A 19227-nucleotide genomic window follows, 5' to 3' on the forward strand; every position below is an offset into this window, starting at 1 on the left:
TGTGTGTGTGTGTGTGTGTGTGTGTGTGTGTGTGTATATATGTGTGGATACTTGAAGACCCCCCAAAAAGGCAGACAACCACTAAAATGTGCCTTCTTTACCTTCAACTTTTTGCCTTTTTCTACAGCTGCTGCTGCTGCTGCTTGTGCTGCTGCTGTTGTTGCTCCCATGCATTATGCAGATGTACAGCAGGTTCATGAATATATATGTATGTACATATAAAGCATATATATTTATAAGTGTATGTGTTGGTTTAGGAAAACAAAACACAAGCACACAGCAAATAAAACTTACTGACATATGTCTAAATGCGATAAGAGCTATGAACCATTCTCACCTACCTACCCATCCATCTAAAAGGAAGCAGAAAACAATTCAAAACTATAATACCAATTCGTATAAATAATAAAATGTGCATCAAAGCCAAGTTGTGTAAATCAAAATGTTGCCATAAAAATTGCCATATAACACGAGTCAACTAGTTGGTCAGACGGTGAGTGAGGACGTTAAAGGTGAACGGGGGAAAACAAACTACAAAATCGTCATCTAAGCAACGATAATGATTGCAATTCATTTTTATGAGCCTCCCCCCAGCTCCACCTTCTTCTTGCAGTCACTTCACTAAAACCTGGGGGAGGCATAGCGCTTTGCTAATGCATTTTGCCATCACGCATAAAATGGAGCTTAACACGAAATGGTAAACTGCTGGAAAAGAGCTGAGAGCTGAGAACTGAGTGGCTAAGCAGATTGTCCAGCTTAGACTTAATAAAATTGCTAGAATTCAGATTGGAAAAAGGAATTATATTTAATGAAATATTTCATTTTAAGTCTCAAACAAAAATCTTACAAAAAAATAAATGATTTTATGTATACACATAAATAAACAAAATAACAAAAGAACAAATTATTAATATGGACTAGTGTCCATCGAGACAGTTTCCTACTCTAGTTCTGGTTTTTATTTTAATTTCATTTTATGATTTTAAATCTGTTTACTTACCAACAATATGAGATAAGTTTAAAGAATGATTGCAAGGCAAAATAAATCAAGAATTCTGTATATTAAATTTAAAAGAGGACAAAAAGTAGATTGAAGAAGCTAACCAACATTTGCTTTGATGATAATTCTTTAGGTTAGATTCTTCTCGGGCTTATACTATATATTTTACAGTGCTCGTCTATTTAAAGTTCTTAATACAATGCTATAAAAACATAAAAAATAAATTATAAAAAACTAAAATTTATAGAAATTTCATAATAAATTGGATGAATTCTTTACTTCTGTTGATTATCATTATAATCGATCTGAATTATTCGTATATCATATCGAATATATCAGTTATGATCAAATAAGTCTTGAAGCATGATCCAAAAATAAAACACGTTCTCCCAAATTATAAGCACTTTTATTTAATATGATTTCTTATAAAATATATTCGAAAAAAATTGTATACTTTTGCTATCTTGTCTAGGACTTCATTTGAATAATGTTTTTTTTAAATCACTTCTAAGGCTGTGCAATTTTCCTATATTTTCTTTTTAAAACTTGATAAGTATAAAGTTATTATATTGGGTTAAAGATAAAAGGCTTCGTTTGTATTGGTTTGCGATTCAATTGTCAAATTGTGATAGAGGAGATTATTTTCAAAACATTTCCCATTATTATAGTTTTCAAAAGTATGTATTTTAAGATCTGCTCACAACGTCAATTTAGAAAAGGACTAAGAATTTGTATGTCTTATCCAGACATTTATATCTTCAAAAAAGTATCCAGTATATTGTTATGTATAACTAGTAAAAACTATTTTTAAATACAATGCCTAATAGGGAAAAAATCTGTAGATATAGAAGTGTTATTAATTTGTAATATTATGTCCACTTAAAATATATATTTTAGGAAAATTCATATTTCAAGTTGTAAGATCATTTATGAATTAAAATAGAAAACAAACTTTCCGTAATAAAAAGTTAGTTTTAAGTTTTATTTTACGTTTGACAAATGACAATTTTGACTGTAGTTGATCTTAATTATTTTTGCCTTGACTTTTCTACAAGGAATATTTGTCATGCGATGCTATGTGACATTCGTGCCAAATGTCTGCTCTCTGTAAAGGGCATCTTGGTGAATGCTAACAAATGCCAATGCAGACCGCCCTTTCACTTATTTTTAGCGTTGACCGACCGATAGTTGCCGCGTAAGTGGCCAGCTTGAAGTGAGCAGGTAAGCAGGTAAACACAGGTGAGGCGAGAATGTAAAGGTGAACAGTGCATCGTCGTCGCCAGGCATCGCCAATCAACTTTGACTCGCTGCACAAGAAGTCCCCTTTATAAGTTTGACTTTCTATGCGGTTTACTTGGTTGGTTGGTTGGTTGGTTGTTTGGTTGCCTGGTTTGTTGGATGGTTGGATAGCCAGCGATTTTCCAATAAAATGAAATTGCATTTGATGATGCCCGGATATGTCGTTGCTGCTTATTTTTTTTTTTCTTATTTTTCTACCAACCTCCACACTCTGAATTTCATTTTTCCTTTTTCCGCTGTTTTTGTTTCTCTTTTTGCCATTTATAGAAAATTGAATGAAAGTGTTGTTGGGTGCGACATTGCGACAAACTCTTGTGACTGGGAGAGCTGCAAAATGGTGACCAAGGGGCGAGTGCAGGATGAATGTGCGCGTGATTGGAAGCGATTTGTAGAAAGGTGAACGTTAGCTAGCCTTCAAAGTCTTTGCGGTTGGAGAAGGAAGTGATTAGTGCTCCTTTCGTCTGCGGTTTGTTTGCGTGCTCAAAGCAAAAGCAAACACAGGAACAGAAAATCCAATTTGTAATATGGCTCCGGCAAGGTTGCCTTGATTTCATTGTTTTCAGTTTATTATACATTTGTACATATGTATATATATATACAAATCTTTCCATCACAGTCGATACGCTTGTTTAGACTTTTAATATTTTCCATACAAATTTATTAAAAACACCAAAAAAACAAAAACAAGAAAAGAGTTAATAAAACATAAACCAGAATGCATACGACCAAACTTAAGGAGGGCGATGACAGGGTAAGCCATCTGGTTACCATCAGCCTGCATACTCTCAAACCGATTCATCGCCCTTTTTTTGCAGGAAGACATGGAACTGAATCAAGTCTGGCGTGCCTGCCGTAAAATCCAAGGCGCCATCTTTCGTTATAACTTTGACATCTGTTCCGATTTAAAGCAACATGATCCCCAATGCAGCGGCTTCATATCGGGTAAGTCTGGCTGTGTGTGCAACATAAGTTTGGAACATTATACCATAAGACATTTAATAACCTTTCTTTGTTTTATGACTTAACCAGAGTCTATATTCACCGCTGTCCTGGGCAAATATCGCAAGGTGGCCGGCATGTCCGAGTATGAGCTGAGAGATGTCACCGATTATTTTCAAATTCGAGATGGTCGCGTGGCCTATCGCCAATTCTGCAAAGTGGTTTGCAGTGAAAGTAAGTGAACCCTTTGGTAAGGCAATTGTAAATGAAATTCACATTTTTGATGAATTTTCTACAGCTTTAAATTCGAGCGCTAAAAAGGATTTTTCTTCTGGCCTTGAATGGAATGATCCATGGCATATGAATGTCATAACACAGCCAGAAGATCGTCGGAGACTTTGTTTAATTCTCTATAAAATAGCCAAAGAGACACATTTACCATTGATGCCATATTTTCAAGACTATGAACTAGTAAGTACAATTAAATATCCGATTGCTCATACGCCATGTGGTACACCCAAATCAGTGCGATGATATTTTTGTCGTTTGTGTACATTTTTAAAATGTATTGTTTAGTAATTAATAATGGATTGTTTAGTAAATAATTGCCTACAATTGTCCGTAAGATATTAAAACAATTCACAAAATTAAAAAGATTTTTTGCTACAAAAATCAAATATCTATAAAAAATTTGTACTGAAACGGCAAACAAAACATAAGCTAAAGCAGATCTGATAAATTTATATGAAAATAAAGAGACCGCGTTTTAAATACTATCTATTCCCAATCAAATTTACTTTATTTTGTTAAGGGCCAAACAAACCGACCACTGCAATGCATGGCGAATCTGAGGATGTGAAAATTAATTCCTAAAGTATGCAACAGTTAATAGAAGAATACACGCTATGAAACTTTCTAGAACTTTTCCAAGCGTGCCCATTACCCACTTTCCATGCATAAATCGACCGTAGATCGGCTTTGAATGTTAACCTCTTTTAATATATTTTTTTAATAATTTTATTCCCTCTCTAAATCCAGATAGCTCAAAATGTTGGAGTTGTAACAGTGGCCCACTTTTCGAGGGTATTGCATTTTATGAAGATTCCTCTATCCGAATCGGATTTCCTATTGCTCTTGAGACGGTACATGAAGGATGGATATCTTGTCAACTATGTGGCATTCCTGAAGCATATTGATAATATAATTGCCTATTTGAAACATCATGAATTGCTAGATAACTCTCATGTAAAAGACATTCTCTTCAAACAATCGATTTGCCCTTATCATTTGTTTGTTTTTTGTAGGATATCATAAGAGATTTTCCTGGACGATTGGTGGATTTAGAGCTATCTGAATTACCACCCGTGAATGGCTGCAGAATAGTTCATCCCATTTTTCCAGATGCTTGTAATCATCCAAAGAAATTTCGCAATCAATGTGATTTAATATTTTGCGTTCAAAGTTATATATACAAGAATCAAATACGGACATCCGAATTCTTGGAGAACTTTGATACACTGAAAATTGGTAGCATAACGAAAAATCAATTCGAGCGTGGCCTCTCGAACATGGGAGTGGGCAAGTATTTGTCAAATCGAGAGATTTGTTTATTGGCCGAACGCTATATAGATCCAATCGATACAAATCGTATACGTTGGCGCAATTTTTGTGATGACATTGATACAGGTTTGCATTAATAAGAAAAGCAATGCGGGAAAGGCTTTTAAATGTTTTCGGTTTTTTTGTTTCATTTCAAGTGTTTACAATCAAGAATCTGGACAAGATGCCACAATGTGTAGTGGAATCACCTTTGCGTCATATTAAAGAGCTACCCAGAGTGGGCACTGCAAATTGGGATGCAGCTCCTCAGAATATACGTGATCTATGTGAAGATGCCATGGCCAAGATACGCATACGTATACGGAATCGTCGTTTATATTTGCATCCATTCTTCCGTAGCTATGACAAGTGAGTAGATTTTCACTATATGAGAGATTACTATTTGCATCTTCTATGTGTTCCGCATTTCCAGATTAAATAGTGGCCATGTTCTCTGCAATCAAACCAATCAAATCTTTCGCACCAATGGCATACTGCTCTCGGATCAGGAGCTTAATGCTGTCCTCAGTCGTTATGGCAATGAGCTGGGCTTCTGTTATACCAAATTTCTGGATGACGTCGATCCAGCCGAATATGCCATGCCCAGTATGGTGGCCAAGCAACAGCTTATTGAGTGTCCTCGCATGGCGCGAGATAATACAGAAAAACTAGAGGTTAGCGAAGAAACTATCATACGCATTCTCACCAATGCCAAGCGACAGGCTCTGGTTAAAGGAGTGGCTGTCATTGATTTTATGTCCGATTACGATCATCATCGTGAGGGAGAGATACTGGAATCGGACTTTAAGCGTGCCTTGGACAACTCAAGTGTTCAACTCAATGAGGAAGAGGCCAATGCCCTATGCAATATGTAAGTTTCATTATTTATTCGTATTCCACTATCTACTCACTTCACCTGATACTGATTCAGTTTCCGGTCACCACGTCGCATGACCTGTGTACGTTATCGTGATTTTTGCAAAGCTCTCGACGAGATTTTCATACAAATCGAAACGAATATGGCGGATCAAGTGGTCACTGCTATGCCGCTGCTGCATTTACCCAATTTGGATTGTGTCGATTGCTTCTTGACATTCGAGGAGCGTACCGTTTGCTCACAAGCCCTTATGAAATTGGCCCGCAAGCCCGACGAGATATCCAATTTGAGTCAAATCTTCAAGGACTTTGATCGTGAGCAATGCGGTTCGGTTACCCAAAATCAATTCCTGCGCGCCCTTACCGTCCGTGAGATGCATCATATGCTGAGTAGCCGTGAATTCGATTCGGTTTGCAAATGTTTTGGTGTCAAACGTAGTCTCTGCCTGGAGTTCAACTATCGTGAATTCCTCAAAATCTTGGATGTTCTCTATACCACCGGCCAGGTGAAGCGTAACTATTAGTGTAATATTTGTCGTAATTTGTTCTAAATTCTCTGTGTACCATTGTAAAAATTGTAACCCAAGTGGAATTATCGTCAACCAATGTGAAAAGTAAAAGAAAATGGTTTCAGAATTCATAAATATATAATTCTTAAATGAATCTTTGTTCCGTTTTTCTTCTCTTTGTTTTGTTTTTTTTTTTTTTGTTTTTTTGGGGGGGTGAAATGCGAAATTAAGTAATGCGCTTGTTTACACAATAATGCTTTATCATTACATCTATTAATGGTTTAAAGTTTTCTTAGAGGTTATTTTTTTTGTGAAAATTTGTAAAGAAAACCACGAAAAATGACATCGTGCAATCATTTGTCCTCTCTTTGTCAATTACAATGATTAGGACGTGTTTTCTTTTTGCTGATACAAATTTCCCTTTACTGTTTTATTGCTATATAGTATTTAATATATTTTTATCGTTATTCTGTCAACAAATCATTTTCTTTTTCTCTTTAAAAACTAGACATTTTATTTTCAAAATTTCCTTTTCGTTAAGTGGGATTTGCTCTTGGCGCTGTATTTTCTCTTAGAATTTTATTAAAATATATTTTATATATGAATATATATATTAATATTTATCCCATTTTCTTCCTATCGTTCATATTGTTTTTAGTTTTTATGTATATTTGTAGACTATGAGCGCGAAAAATTCATACACAACGAAAAAAATTGAATAAGATAGAGATAGTTGAAAATCATAAATGGTTTTTCGTATTCTTTAAGGTTTAATTTAAAAAATCATTTCTATTTTGGTGGATTTGTTTGGACGCGGACTTTAATAGTTTGTCCCGCAGGAACACCAGCAAGCTGGCATTTGTTTGTTTTTCTTTTTTATATAATTGTTTTTCTCTTTTTTTTTTTGTTTTGTTCTCTTCTCTTTTGTTGATAGTTATTACATATTACAGTTATTAATAATTAAATTTAAACAAATACTTAAGGCCTATTGTATTTTAGCTGTTTTCTTTTTTTCTTTTTTAAGTTTTGTGTCTATTTCCCTGTGCTTAACACGTTAAACAATTACCTTGCCTAATGTATGAGACTACATTAGAAAAAAAAAGAAACTAAATGAAACGAAACTAATTTGTTTCGACACACAACGGGTAAATGGGGGCGTGGCTTGTATGTCTGGTGAGAGGGGCCTGTAGTGTGTGTGCCTGTATGTGTGTCTGTGTGTGTGTTTGTGTGTGTGTGGAGTGTTATGGAGTGTGTTTGTGTGGTTTCTAAGTGGTGGTTTGTGGAGGGAGTTTATATATATGTATATATATATATATATATATATGGTATCTTGGTGGGAGAGTTTTGCTGGCTTAATGAGCGTGCGGCTTTGAAAAATTAGCCACTTGCTGAAAAATTACATGTCGTCTAAGCCTAACTATATGTATATAAATGATGCCGCGTTGTTAAACTCGAGTGTTTTGTTTGTGTACACATTCGATATTCTTTCTTATTATTATTGTTGTTGTTGTAGTTATTGTATCTCTTCTGTTGTTGTTGTTGATCTAGTTTTTGTTGTTGGAATGGTACATACACACACACGAAATGTGTGTAAGATTTAATTCTCCTTTCATCAACTGTTCCCAATGCCAGTATTGACGCCTTGCTAAATATGCCATGAGAATGAGAGGTGGTTTACCGTTTGTCTGCAGTCGCTTTACTATATATTTATGTATATATATATATATATAATTATATATATTTGTGTTGTTTATTCTGTTCTTTTCTTTTCTTTTTGGATATATGTATTTAGAGGTGTGTTGTATTGTAGTTAGATGCTGAAATTAATTTTGGAAATTAATTGATTATTAATTTTTTCTCATTTACATGGGGAAAATTTATTTGCTTACCATAACAAACTAAACTAAGCAAAAATTCAAATAGTTTGTAGTTATTTCTGTCGAGAATGTCCCCAATATATATTATATAGATATAGATATATATATAAACATATATATTGATGTATCTTTTACTTAGTAGGGTTGATGTCTTGGCTGACGTCCCGTGCCTCGCTGTTTGCCCCCACCATTAAAACCGCCGCCGCCTGTTTCAAATATAACACATATTTACATATACATACGACAAAAATATGGATAGAAATAGATTTGTATATATAATTGGATATAAGTTAAGGGGGCAAACAAAAAAAAAAATGAAAAATTAAACACAAATGGAGAATAACCGAAATAATTAAAGAGATAGTCGAGTAACATGCAGAAGGATATTCTTTGCATTTGCCTTGAGCAGAATTTTTACACTAACTACGCCAAATGGACACATAAAATAAAGGACTATATGCAAAATTTTGACCAAATCTAAGAGTTAATAAGTAAAGCATCACACACACGCGCACACTTTTCGAAATAGCCAATCTAACACACACAAAGAAAGGGTATTAACAAAAGGTGTAAATTGTGGTAAAACTCTTCGATTTGTGGAAAGGGAAAACGGAAAGGGGGGTGGGTGGTGGTGGATATTTGTTGTGGATTTTGTTTTTTCAAATTTATACCTTTGGGACCGCCGCCGCCACGGGGTCCACCGGCACCGCGACCACCCATATTGCCGCCGCCGCCGCCACCGCTGCCATAGCCATTACCATCAAATCCGCCGCCATAGCCGTATTCTTTTTTCATTTAACATTTTTGTTTTATGCAACAATTTCGCAACACACATATTTGTGGCCATTGTTGATGCAGTTGATTGTTGTTGGTGGTATTGGTGGGTGGTGGTGATGGTTGTTGGTGGTGTAATTGGTTGCACATGATGTTAGAAGATTGAAAACACAAACAAAGCTTAGCTTATAAAAATATAAACGTTTATAGTAGGTAGAGGACAAGAAGAACTGCTTGCTCGTTTCGTTCCTAACTCGGTACTTTTTATTTTGTGATATTGTTTGGTTGTTGGATTTTTTTTTTTGTGGTTGTGATGGATATTGGTCAAAATTTTGTGCAACGCTGCGCCGAGGGGAGACAATTCAAATAGAGCACAAGTTGGCAAGCTGGAAAGGAATTCTTCACGAATCCCGCCCGCCATCGCCGCCGGGGGTGGTGGTGTTGGTGGGGGTGACGCATGTGGTGGTATAATATATATATATATATTATATAAACTTATCAACTGAAATACACATAAAAATTGTTGTCTGGGGTTTGGTTTTTTTTTTTTTTGTTTTTTTCTTTTATTTGCTCATTTCTTGTGGATTTTGATTATAAGGGTTTTTTTGTCGCTGTAGCTCAAAGTACAATATAATTATTTTTTGTAATAAACAATTTGTTTTTTTAATTACTGCTGCTGCTGATACACAATAAAAATTAAGAAAACAATTTCTCATTTATATTCCTTTCACTCACTGCCTCTCTTTTTATCTATTCTCTGTTTCTGAATTCTTTTGTCTACCTTTTTCTAATTGCAATTTTTTTTCTTAGATATTTCTGGTAGTTTTTTTTTTTGTTTAATATATATTTCAATATGTTGTATATAAAGACGCAAGGCGGCGCTCACACTTAGTACATGCGGTTTCATTTGTTGTTGTTTTTACTGCAATTGCAGTTGATGTTGTTGTTGGTGTCTCTGTTGTTTATATTAGGGGTATTCTTCTTTTCAACTATCGACTCGTCTCGGTTTGTTTCGACTTATATCAAAAAAAGCACATGTTTCACAATGTATTTTCTCAATTGAATTCATTTTGTTCTAACATTTTTTGTTTTTCTTGAAGCACTTTTGCATTTTCTTTATATATGTATATATATTTATTTATTTTTTTGTTGTTTATTAATTTTTACCTCATTTTCCACACAACAATTTCAGCATTTTCGTTTTGTTTAGCTTGATCAAAAATTTCTTTTACTTTCATTTCCAAAATCAAATCAAAATTTTTTTGTTTTTTAAGTTAGTTTTTAGTTGCTTTTGTTTCATTTAATATTGCGAATTCATTTGCTGCTGCTCTTGTGTGTGTGTTTTTGAATGTCTCACCTCAGCAAAAAAAAAAATGTTATTAAAAAATTTGGGGGGTACGGGGGCGTTTTGTTGCTAGATTTAGGGGGGAATTTTCGTGGGTATATAGATCTGATGGGCGTTTTCATATCAGATTCGTGTTGAATTTGATAAGGAGGAGCAAAAAAGGGGTGACTCTGGCTCTTGTCGCGGATGTTCATCTTCATTTTCAATTCAATTCTCTTTTTTTTTCTTTTTTCTTCGGACTTATAGAAAAACATTTTGCGAAAAACAAAAACAAATGCAAGTGGTCAACAAATTTATACTTGATAATTGAGTTAATTATATAGATTAATTTTTCAATAATTTATACTCTCATTTTGCTGTTCATTATTATTGTATCGATTGTTGTTGTAGTTGTTAAAAACAAGAAAACTTTGTATATAGCTTAAAATTTGCTTTTCAATATTTTACGTGATTAAATTACTTTAGGTTTTTTTTTTTTGTTTTTATAGTTTTTTTTTCAATGCATTTTACTAAAAATCAAAAAAAAAAAGTAATTTGATTAATTATGCTAATGTATTACTTGATAAAAAATATATAAAGATTTAAATTTTATAAACAAATTATTGAAAAGGGGAGGAAAAAAATCGTTAAATTTTAAGTGAACATATAAAGAATTGTTTGGATTTTTTGCTTGCTTGTTCTATAGGTATATAGAGGAGATATAGATGTATATAGCCTGTGGTTTCTGGATGTATTTGTATGTGTGTGTGTGTAAATGTTTGTTGCTTGTTGAATAGATGTTGCATTTAACACACACAAACGGACAACGGAGAGAAATCTATTTTCGCTTTGTTTCTCTTCTACTCTGATGATTTTTTTTCTGATTTAAGATTTTTTCAGGGTTTTTTTGTAGTTTTTGTGAGGCGAAACATCGGAAAATTCGGTATTACAATAGATAAAGATATATATATATATATATACATATAAATATATGGCGATAAATATATATATATATATATATACATGGCTTTTGTATATAAAATTTGTATATGCTCAAAACTCATAATAAAGAAAGTAACTTTACGTAAATAAAAGATAGTATTATTACACAACTTATTTAAACATTATTGATATATAGGAGATGGTGGTATTGGTAGTAGTAGTAGTAGTAGTCGTAATAATATTAATAATTTTTGAAATAATGTTAAAAGGAATGTACGGGGATCATATTACTTTAGATCGAAAGATAGCACTTCGTTTACTTTTCCCCCTTTTCATTTTCCTTTCAACATAATTTTTTTTTTGATTGGCTTTTTATGGTTAGTTTAAAAAAAATTGTTTCAAGTGACAACAGAAAAATGTAAAAATATTTAAATACATATATATTTAGAAAGATATATATATATATGGTCACAGAAATATTATAATTGCTGCTCTACTAAAAACTTTACAAAAATTTCGTTTAGTTGGCTAAACACATTTTGAAACATTGTAAACAAATATATATATGTATAATGTAAAAAATATATTGCATAAAAATGTGTGTTTTATAAGTAATTTTAAGATAATTGTTATAATTGTTTTTTTTTTTTTCGTTTTTTGTTTGACTTTTTGAATGGACAACTTGCTAAAAACATTGAGAAACATGCAAAAAAAAATATTTTTTTGTGATTGATTTTTCTTTTTTCTCTTACTAAAAAAGTTTATGCAAATTATTAAAAAAAAAAAAATTGGGCAAACATTTTGTTTTTAGTTTGATTGCAATAGATTATATAATAATAAGAATAATATGATCTCAAGAAGCAAATGTTTGTATATATGGGATTTTTGTGTTGATTTACTTAAGAGATATTAATAAACAATATAAGAGAAAATATATATGATTAAAATTACTAAAATTGACGAAGTGTGTTGTTTATTATTTGTTTTGTTTTTCTTCATTTAACTTTCTTAATTTTTTCATTTAAAAAAATAATCTGTTGTTGTTTGTTGTCGTTAGTTGTTGTTATTTCTTGATTGTAGTTGTTGCTTTGTCTAATCGTTGATGTTGTTTGTTGTTGTTCATGTTGCTGCTTGAAAACAACGTATGAACGTGTGCAAAAAAATGGCCGCATTACGCGCACAAATTACGTTTTGATTTACGTTTAGAAGCTACTTTCAAAAACATGTATCTTATTTACTTTTCTTCTTCATATTATGTCTCGCGTTTCTTTTTTTTTTGTTTCAATTTATGTTTTGTTTGTTTTTGTCAAGAAAGTGCAGCAGAAATGCAAATAAAGCAAATAAAAGAATGGTCTATGGGGGCTTTCAACGTTGCATCGTACACATACGCGTACAGCGACTTTTAAGTCACTGCAACAAAGTGTACAACTGTCTAATTACCCCCCGGAAGGCCCGTTTTGTTTCTTTTTGTAGTTGTTGTTTTACAAGGATTTGCCTTAAAAAGTAATACTATCAAAAATAGTACCATATAGTGTAAAAATGTTAAAATTTAACATTTTCGTTTATTTTATATATATAAATATATAACATTTGTGTGTGTGTGTATGTGTATGGGTGTATATATATATATATATATTTTTTGTTTTTTTTCTTCTCATTAAAATTGACAGGCATACGAAAACATATGCATTGCAAAAACGTTTAATATTATCTCGTTGCCGAAATAATAATATATATCTAAAAATATATTTATATGCTATATATATATAATGTATATATATTTTTTGTTAAATAGAAATGTAAATCAAAGCTTTGATTACGTGTTATTTTATTTTTGTTGGTATCTTTGTTTGTTTTGTATGTTTGTTTGTTTGTTTGTTTGTTTGCTGGTTGGCTTGTTGTTTAGCGTTTTGTTAAACAAAACAAAAAAAAGGAAAACTATTTTAATAACTATTTTTAATGCGCGTCTGTGCTGAGTGTGTGTGAGTGTGTGTATTTGTGGAGGTTGAATGGTTGTGGGGGGGTGTAAGGTGAGTGGGTGTATGTGTGTGTGTGTATTCCAACAGATTTTGGTTTCAGTTTTGTTCAAACAATAACAGTTTAGTTAACAATATTAAATAAAGGCACAAGTTTGGCCAAAACGCTGGCATTTCACACAGTTGACAGTTTCAGTTGTTGTTGTTGTTGTTGGCACATCAATTGCATATTAGACTACATTTGAACACTCTAAATTTAAAATAGAATAGCTTTAAGTGCTGCCAAGTGTAATCCAAGTTTAAAAATAATTTCCATCACTCATACGTCATCTTGTTTCTCTCTAAGCGTATGAGCAATATTATTTTAGAACTAAATAATCATTTGGACAGCAGTTAAAGCTTTCGACTTTCTATTTAAAAATGCTAATACCAGTCCAATGTATGCAGTTCTTTTGTCTGTTCTTTTTATTGTTGTTGGTTTTGTCGTTATTGTTGTCTGTTTGCCTTTGCGTTTGAGGTATTTGTCATCTTTGGAAAGTCTGCTTAAAAGAGCGCGACCTCACATCGTGTGAACATTGCTGTTAGTTGCTGCTGTTGGTGGTGCTGCTGCTGCTGTTGCTGCTGCTTATGGTCTGGTCTGGTCTCCCAATGAATAATGTTAAACGTCACATGTCAGATAACACTGTTTTTTTTGTGTTTTTATCTTCTATTCTTGTTCGTTTTCATCTTCTTCTCTTCACTCATCTGTATCTATCTCTCTCCCTTTCTCTCTCTCTTCGTTCGATCTACTTGTTAATTTTTTTTTACTCATTCGTTTTGCATATTCTTTTATTATTTAACAACACAATCATTAATACACACGCTTCGTCAGTTTTATATAATTAAATGCTAGACAAACTAATAAATGGTTATTAATTTTTACTTTTTTTTCCGTTTATGTTGATTTTTTTTTTACGTTTAAAAATGTAAAATTAAAATATATATATATATGTGTATATAAAAAAGAAGAAAAATTGTGTCAACATTAATCTTTTATGTTTTTGCAATATATATATAAAAAAAAGAGGAATTTGGTTTTATATAAAAATTATCTAAATGTTGACAATGCAAAAATCGTTTGTTTTTATATATTCAATTTAATAGTTAATAGTTTTCTTGTTTTTAGCGACGTTGTTGTTTGTTTCTTTCTTATTGTTTGTTTTGTTTTGTTGTTGTTAGAAATGCAGCAAATTGTTTCATTGTTTGTTTTTGTTTTTCTCTCAGTTTTCATTCAAGGTGTCAAGGGCAAATCAATGAATCAACATCAACAACAACAACAACATTATCATCATTAGAAGGAAATCGATTTGATTCTATTTATTGTGTTTTTTTTTTTTTGTTTGCTCTGTTGTTTGTTGCTCGTAGTCGTAGTAATTTTCTTTTTTTTTCTGTTGATTGTGTGATTTGATGATGTTGTTGTTGCTGCTGTTGCTGTTGTTGTTGTTGTTATTGGTTATGCCCGACACTTATGTTTACTTAATTAAAACTGCTGATAGTTGTTGCTATTGTTCTTGGTCTGATGATAATTACTTGACGACGTGTTGTTATTGTAATAATTGGTATGAGCATTATTATGTTGTTTGTTGTATTTACCATAACCGTAGTCATATCCGTTATAGTAGCCACCGGTATAGTAATCACCGTAGCCGCCTGCACCATAACCACCAGCACCATATCCGCCATAGTACGAACCCTGTCCGTCCCATTGGTTATTGTAGCCTGCGTAATAACAATGAAAACAAAATACATGTTAGATATAAATTTAGCATAAAGTTCATTCCACTTTGTATGAAACAAAATCTTCAATTTCAAAGAATCATTTTTCTGTTGTTAACAATTGACGAAGCATTTATCTATCATTGGATTTTTCTTTTAAAAATATGGAATAATACTCTATTTAATAATATCCAGTCGGTGGTATCACCTTTTGGCCCATATACTAACCACCACGTCCGTAGCCACCGCGTCCTCCACGCATACCGCCACGCGGACCACCACGCATGCCCATCATTTGATTTTCAGGTTTTGGAGTGGCTCTCTTAACATCCACCTCCTTGCCAGAGATTTTCTGTTTCGGTGTCTTTAGCAAATCGGTGACAACCTGCTCTGAATCGAAGGTAATAAAGCAGAATCCTTTGCGCTGTGACTTTTGCTTGTCGAATGGCATCTCAACCTCAACAATCTAAAAGCAAAAGCAAATTAAAAGTTAATAATATATTTATCTCTTTATAACTTCCTATAGTTAAACTTACCGTGCCGAATTGACTGAAATAAGTTCTGATTTCCTCATCACTGATTTCAGTAGTCAAGCCACCCACAAAGATTTTGCCATGGCGTGCCTTTGCCTTTTTGGGATCGACTTTCTTGCCGTTAATGACATGTTCTTCCGCAGAACTAACTTTATCAATAGCCTCGGTGTTGGTGAATACGATGAAGGCAAATCCACGAGAACGTCCAGTCTGGGGATCTGTTTTAACGTTGATGCTATCAATATCGCCAAATTTACCAAAATGATCGCGGAGTTCCTCTGCAAGAAGATTAAGATAATAATATTTAATACTTTAATATGTAAAATATTAAATAATTTTCTTGTACTTACTCTCAGTAGTTTCCCAGCTAAGGCCGCCAACAAAAAGTTTTCTGTGGAAGTTCAAATAAGAATATGAATTTAAATTAAAATTAATCGAAACGAATTGTGCATATTTAAAATTTTTATTGATCAAAATAAAATTAACAAAAAAAAAAATAGATTTATTTTTGGGGGGCACGGAAACAGGTTGTATCTAAGTGCGCGTTGGCAAATGTATGTATAATTCTTTTCCACAAATTCAATTACTTTAAAAATCACTTCTCTTACAAAATTTTGTTTATGGAAATATTAGCTGCAAAAAGTTTGATGACAGAGTAAGATAAATACGAGAAAACGAAAGGAAAAAAAACTCACCAAATTGTGCATTAATTACTGTATATATATTTTTCAATCAAGAATCTTATTTTATGGATAAAATCGAGAAACAAAAAAAAATATAAATAGAGATTTATAAAAGACAAAGTTTATCGTTTAGGAAATGAGCGAAAGAGTACGACGAGCGAGCGTTCGATCGAGAGAAACAAACGAGCGAAATATTTGAAATATATATTATATAACTATATATGCAAAGAGTGAATTGTTCATTTATTTGAAAACTGCTTTTGTTTTGTTTTTTGGTATTACTAAAAGAAATTTTTAACAATTGATTATGAGAAAAATGCAAAGATTTATGTTTTTATGCTGCTTATGATTTTTTTTTCTTTTCTTTATTTTTAAATGCTTTATTATGGTTCCAAGTAAAAAAAATGTATTTTTTTTAATTTGAATACTCAAATTTTAAAAAATAGAATGGTGATTATTAGACAACACTTAAAAAATATTTTATTGTTTTATGTACGTTACGCTTAAGGTTTGGAAAAGTCTTTTTTTTTTGCTGGTTCAATCGATCACTTTTGGGCGAAATTTAGAACTGATCTCGATATCGGAGCTCGCTTTTTCGATATTGTTTAGTTATTTTTTTTGTGTGCTGTGTGATTTTTTTTGTGGGTTGGGGGAAGAAGATGGTCCCGTTTGGTGTTTACATTTACGTTACTTTTTTTTATATATATCATCGGCTTCGGCAAAAATAAAACAACTCTTATTTTCTCTGTCACTCTCTCTCTTTCTCTCTCTGTTTCTCTTTCTCTGATTTGCATGATACATTATTAGAAAAAAACGTTAGATTCTTTTTTACATTTTCGTTCCAATTGAGAATTCGAGATAATTTTGTGTACACAATAGTTTCTATTGATTGATTTTTCGATATTTAATGATTATTTTTGATTGTTTGAGTTTATTTATTTTTGGTTAGATAAATACCATCATCAATCGAATCGCCTCGCATCAGCCGGCATTTGTTCCGGCGGTTGTTGTTGTTGTGTGTGGTGACACTTGCAGTTGCCGTTGTCGTAACAGTTGACGTTGGGGGGGTTGAGTTTGGCATCCGTTGCGCACGCTCCACAAGAGATCCTTCTCTCGCTATTTCACTTCTCTCCTCTCCCACTCCCCATCATATCCTTGAGATTTAGCATTGCACACTTGGCACTATCACCTTCTCTCAAGACCTGCCGGAGAGGAACAAGGTTAGTTCACTCAAACACAACAGGAGGATAAGAAGCTGCTATGGAATTTTGTAGACTTGATTTGATTTGATTTTGGACACTTTTGTTTAAAAAACATTCCCTTTTTCCAGTCGGACGCATCTCTTTTTCCGTGCTTCATTGCTGGGAGGACTCCCTTTTTCTTTTCTTTCTCGACTTAAGATTAACTTAAATATTTTTTAATTTGTTGATGAGCAAATGAAAGAACGAGAAAACGCAACAACAAAAAAAAGAAAAAAAAAAAACAATATAAGAAAATGTTGGATTTAAAAAAAAATGAGACCTAATCCGACATTAACCTAACTGTTATTTCTTAAGACCAACGCCGCAAGTACCGCATGAATCACTCATCAACGACGACTTCAATTGCTGCTGCTGGTGGGGCTGCTCCATTCACTGATAAGAAGTCTTTCAAAGTATACCCCAAAAACCCAAGACGATGATGACAACAACAACAATCTCATGCCGGCGGCTCAGCAACAACACACGCTCTCGGCACAAAGAAGCCGGCAAGCAAAAGGGAATAGTGAAAAATGCAAACAGAGGCCAAATATACCTACATATACACACAAGCGAAAATATGCGTGTATGTGTGAGCCGCCATATTGGCTACTACACAGAGAGAGTACAAACGAAACGAGAACGAAAAACGAGATAAAGAGAAAAATGGAAAGAATAACAACGAATGGCTGTAAGAAAAAATAATGCGAAAAAATACTCAGAGACACACACAAATACAAAAGGCAGTTTTTTTTCTTTCTTTTTTTTTTTAGGCAAGTGAAAGGCAAACAGCACAATGTGTGCACACATAACCTCACAACTATGGGGAAATGTGCTTCATGCAGAGAGCAAGAATTATTTTCAGCTGACGCCCGCCAATGAAATGCGAAAAATATACATATTAATGGACGTCTCGATTAGAACAAAAGAAAAACAAATTTTCCAACAAATTTCTATTATAATTTTCCATTCACTATTGTGTGAGTGCAGAGGTACAGTCGCACGCACACATACACTCACACAGCAGAGGCGAGCGCAAAAAAAAAAAGAAAAAAACACAAAGGGGTCAGCCAGTCGCAAGACTAGACTACGCTGACTCCCCGCCAAACCAACCACGACGACGACGATGATAGCTTCGCTTTACGTAACAACTGAGAGTGGTGGTAGTAAAAAAGGTGGTAATCGAAAGAACAAAAAAAATAGATATGTATAGTTAGGCACATGATCGCTAGACAAATGTTTGGTTCACTTTCTGTTACAGCGGGCTGCAAAAATTCGGGAATTAAGGAACATTCCAATCTTTAAATACCTGTCGTCATCACGCTGGTTGACTACGGCACCGCTTTCAGAGTTGCTGCCGTTGCTATTGCTATTGTTGGAGCCGGTAGCTGAAGCTGCCGCCGCATCACCATTTTCGGTAGCAGTGGGGGTGGGCACGTCATTGGTGGTCACATCCTTGGTGAAGTCTTCACCGTTCATTTCACTGTCGACTATTTTATCGGCCATTTTGTTAATTGCGGTGTGTGTGCGGAGTAGTAACTTCTGCTCTTTTTTTATATGCCAATTAAAAACGTTCTTGCGAGGCTGATTCTTTAACCAAAAAATCTATTCTATTTTTACACACACACTCGTCGAAAACTCGCACGTACAAATGACGACCGGAAAATGACAAATAGGCAGCGTGTGTGTATATGGGCAAACACAAGGTTGCCACTCGGGTGCGAACAATGTGACCGAACTATTCAAACTTTGGCATTCTCAGACAAAAATTTACCTAAAACGAAATTAAAATCAGGCTAAAAGCGGATATAGGCCATGTCTTGGGCTTAGATATATATAAACTATGAATTGAAGCATTTTGTAAAAATATCTAACCCTTGCAACTTCCTGGTTTTTTATTATT

At 33.4% G+C, this 19227-nt stretch overlaps 2 protein-coding genes across 3 annotated transcripts; one reads left to right on the forward strand and one right to left on the reverse strand.

The window, feature by feature from the left end:
* Positions 1-2888: 2888 nt before the first annotated feature.
* LOC6650139 lies at positions 2889-6389 on the forward strand. Its single transcript, XM_002073058.4, has 9 exons — positions 2889-3050; positions 3115-3241; positions 3329-3472; positions 3537-3709; positions 4277-4483; positions 4543-4924; positions 4996-5206; positions 5271-5708; positions 5769-6389. The coding sequence occupies exons 1-9, from the start codon at positions 3015-3017 to the stop codon at positions 6235-6237; spliced, it is 2187 nt and encodes a 728-aa protein (XP_002073094.1). The 5' UTR covers positions 2889-3014; the 3' UTR covers positions 6238-6389.
* A 635-nt stretch (positions 6390-7024) lies between these two features.
* On the reverse strand, positions 7025-19005 carry LOC6650140 (RNA-binding protein squid). Of its 2 annotated transcripts, XM_023180646.2 has the most exons (8): positions 18634-19005; positions 15754-15794; positions 15407-15681; positions 15099-15336; positions 14748-14873; positions 8771-8884; positions 8112-8305; positions 7025-8039 (listed from the first exon to the last, which is right to left on the reverse strand). In XM_023180646.2, exons 1-7 carry the CDS (start codon positions 18828-18830, stop codon positions 8235-8237), a joined length of 1062 nt encoding a protein of 353 aa, XP_023036414.1. In that variant the 5' UTR covers positions 18831-19005; the 3' UTR covers positions 7025-8039; positions 8112-8234. The 2 variants fall into 2 exon arrangements, with proteins under 2 accessions (XP_023036414.1, XP_023036415.1); XM_023180647.2 differs by lacking the exon at positions 8771-8884 and having other exon boundaries at positions 18634-19004.
* Positions 19006-19227: the final 222 nt, after the last annotated feature.

The sequence above is a fragment of the Drosophila willistoni genome, chromosome 3R, assembly GCF_018902025.1.
Source record: "Drosophila willistoni isolate 14030-0811.24 chromosome 3R, UCI_dwil_1.1, whole genome shotgun sequence".
NCBI lineage: Eukaryota > Metazoa > Arthropoda > Insecta > Diptera > Drosophilidae > Drosophila > Drosophila willistoni.

Excerpts from the sequence above, each read along its gene's own strand:
- LOC6650139 (XM_002073058.4), top strand. The coding sequence starts at position 3,015 with ATGCATACGACCAAACTTAAGGAGGGCGATGACAGG. Across the intron at positions 3,473-3,536 it reads CAAAGTGGTTTGCAGTGAAA|CTTTAAATTCGAGCGCTAAA; the intron begins GTAAGTGAACCC and ends AATTTTCTACAG. Across the intron at positions 5,709-5,768 it reads GCCAATGCCCTATGCAATAT|TTTCCGGTCACCACGTCGCA; the intron begins GTAAGTTTCATT and ends ATACTGATTCAG.
- LOC6650140 (XM_023180646.2), bottom strand. The coding sequence starts at position 18,830 with ATGGCCGATAAAATAGTCGACAGTGAAATGAACGGTGAAGACTTCACC. Across the intron at positions 15,682-15,753 it reads TAGCTGGGAAACTACTGAGA|AGGAACTCCGCGATCATTTT; the intron begins GTAAGTACAAGA and ends ATCTTCTTGCAG. Across the intron at positions 8,885-14,747 it reads CGGATATGACTACGGTTATG|AATACGGCTATGGCGGCGGA; the intron begins GTAAATACAACA and ends AAATGAAAAAAG.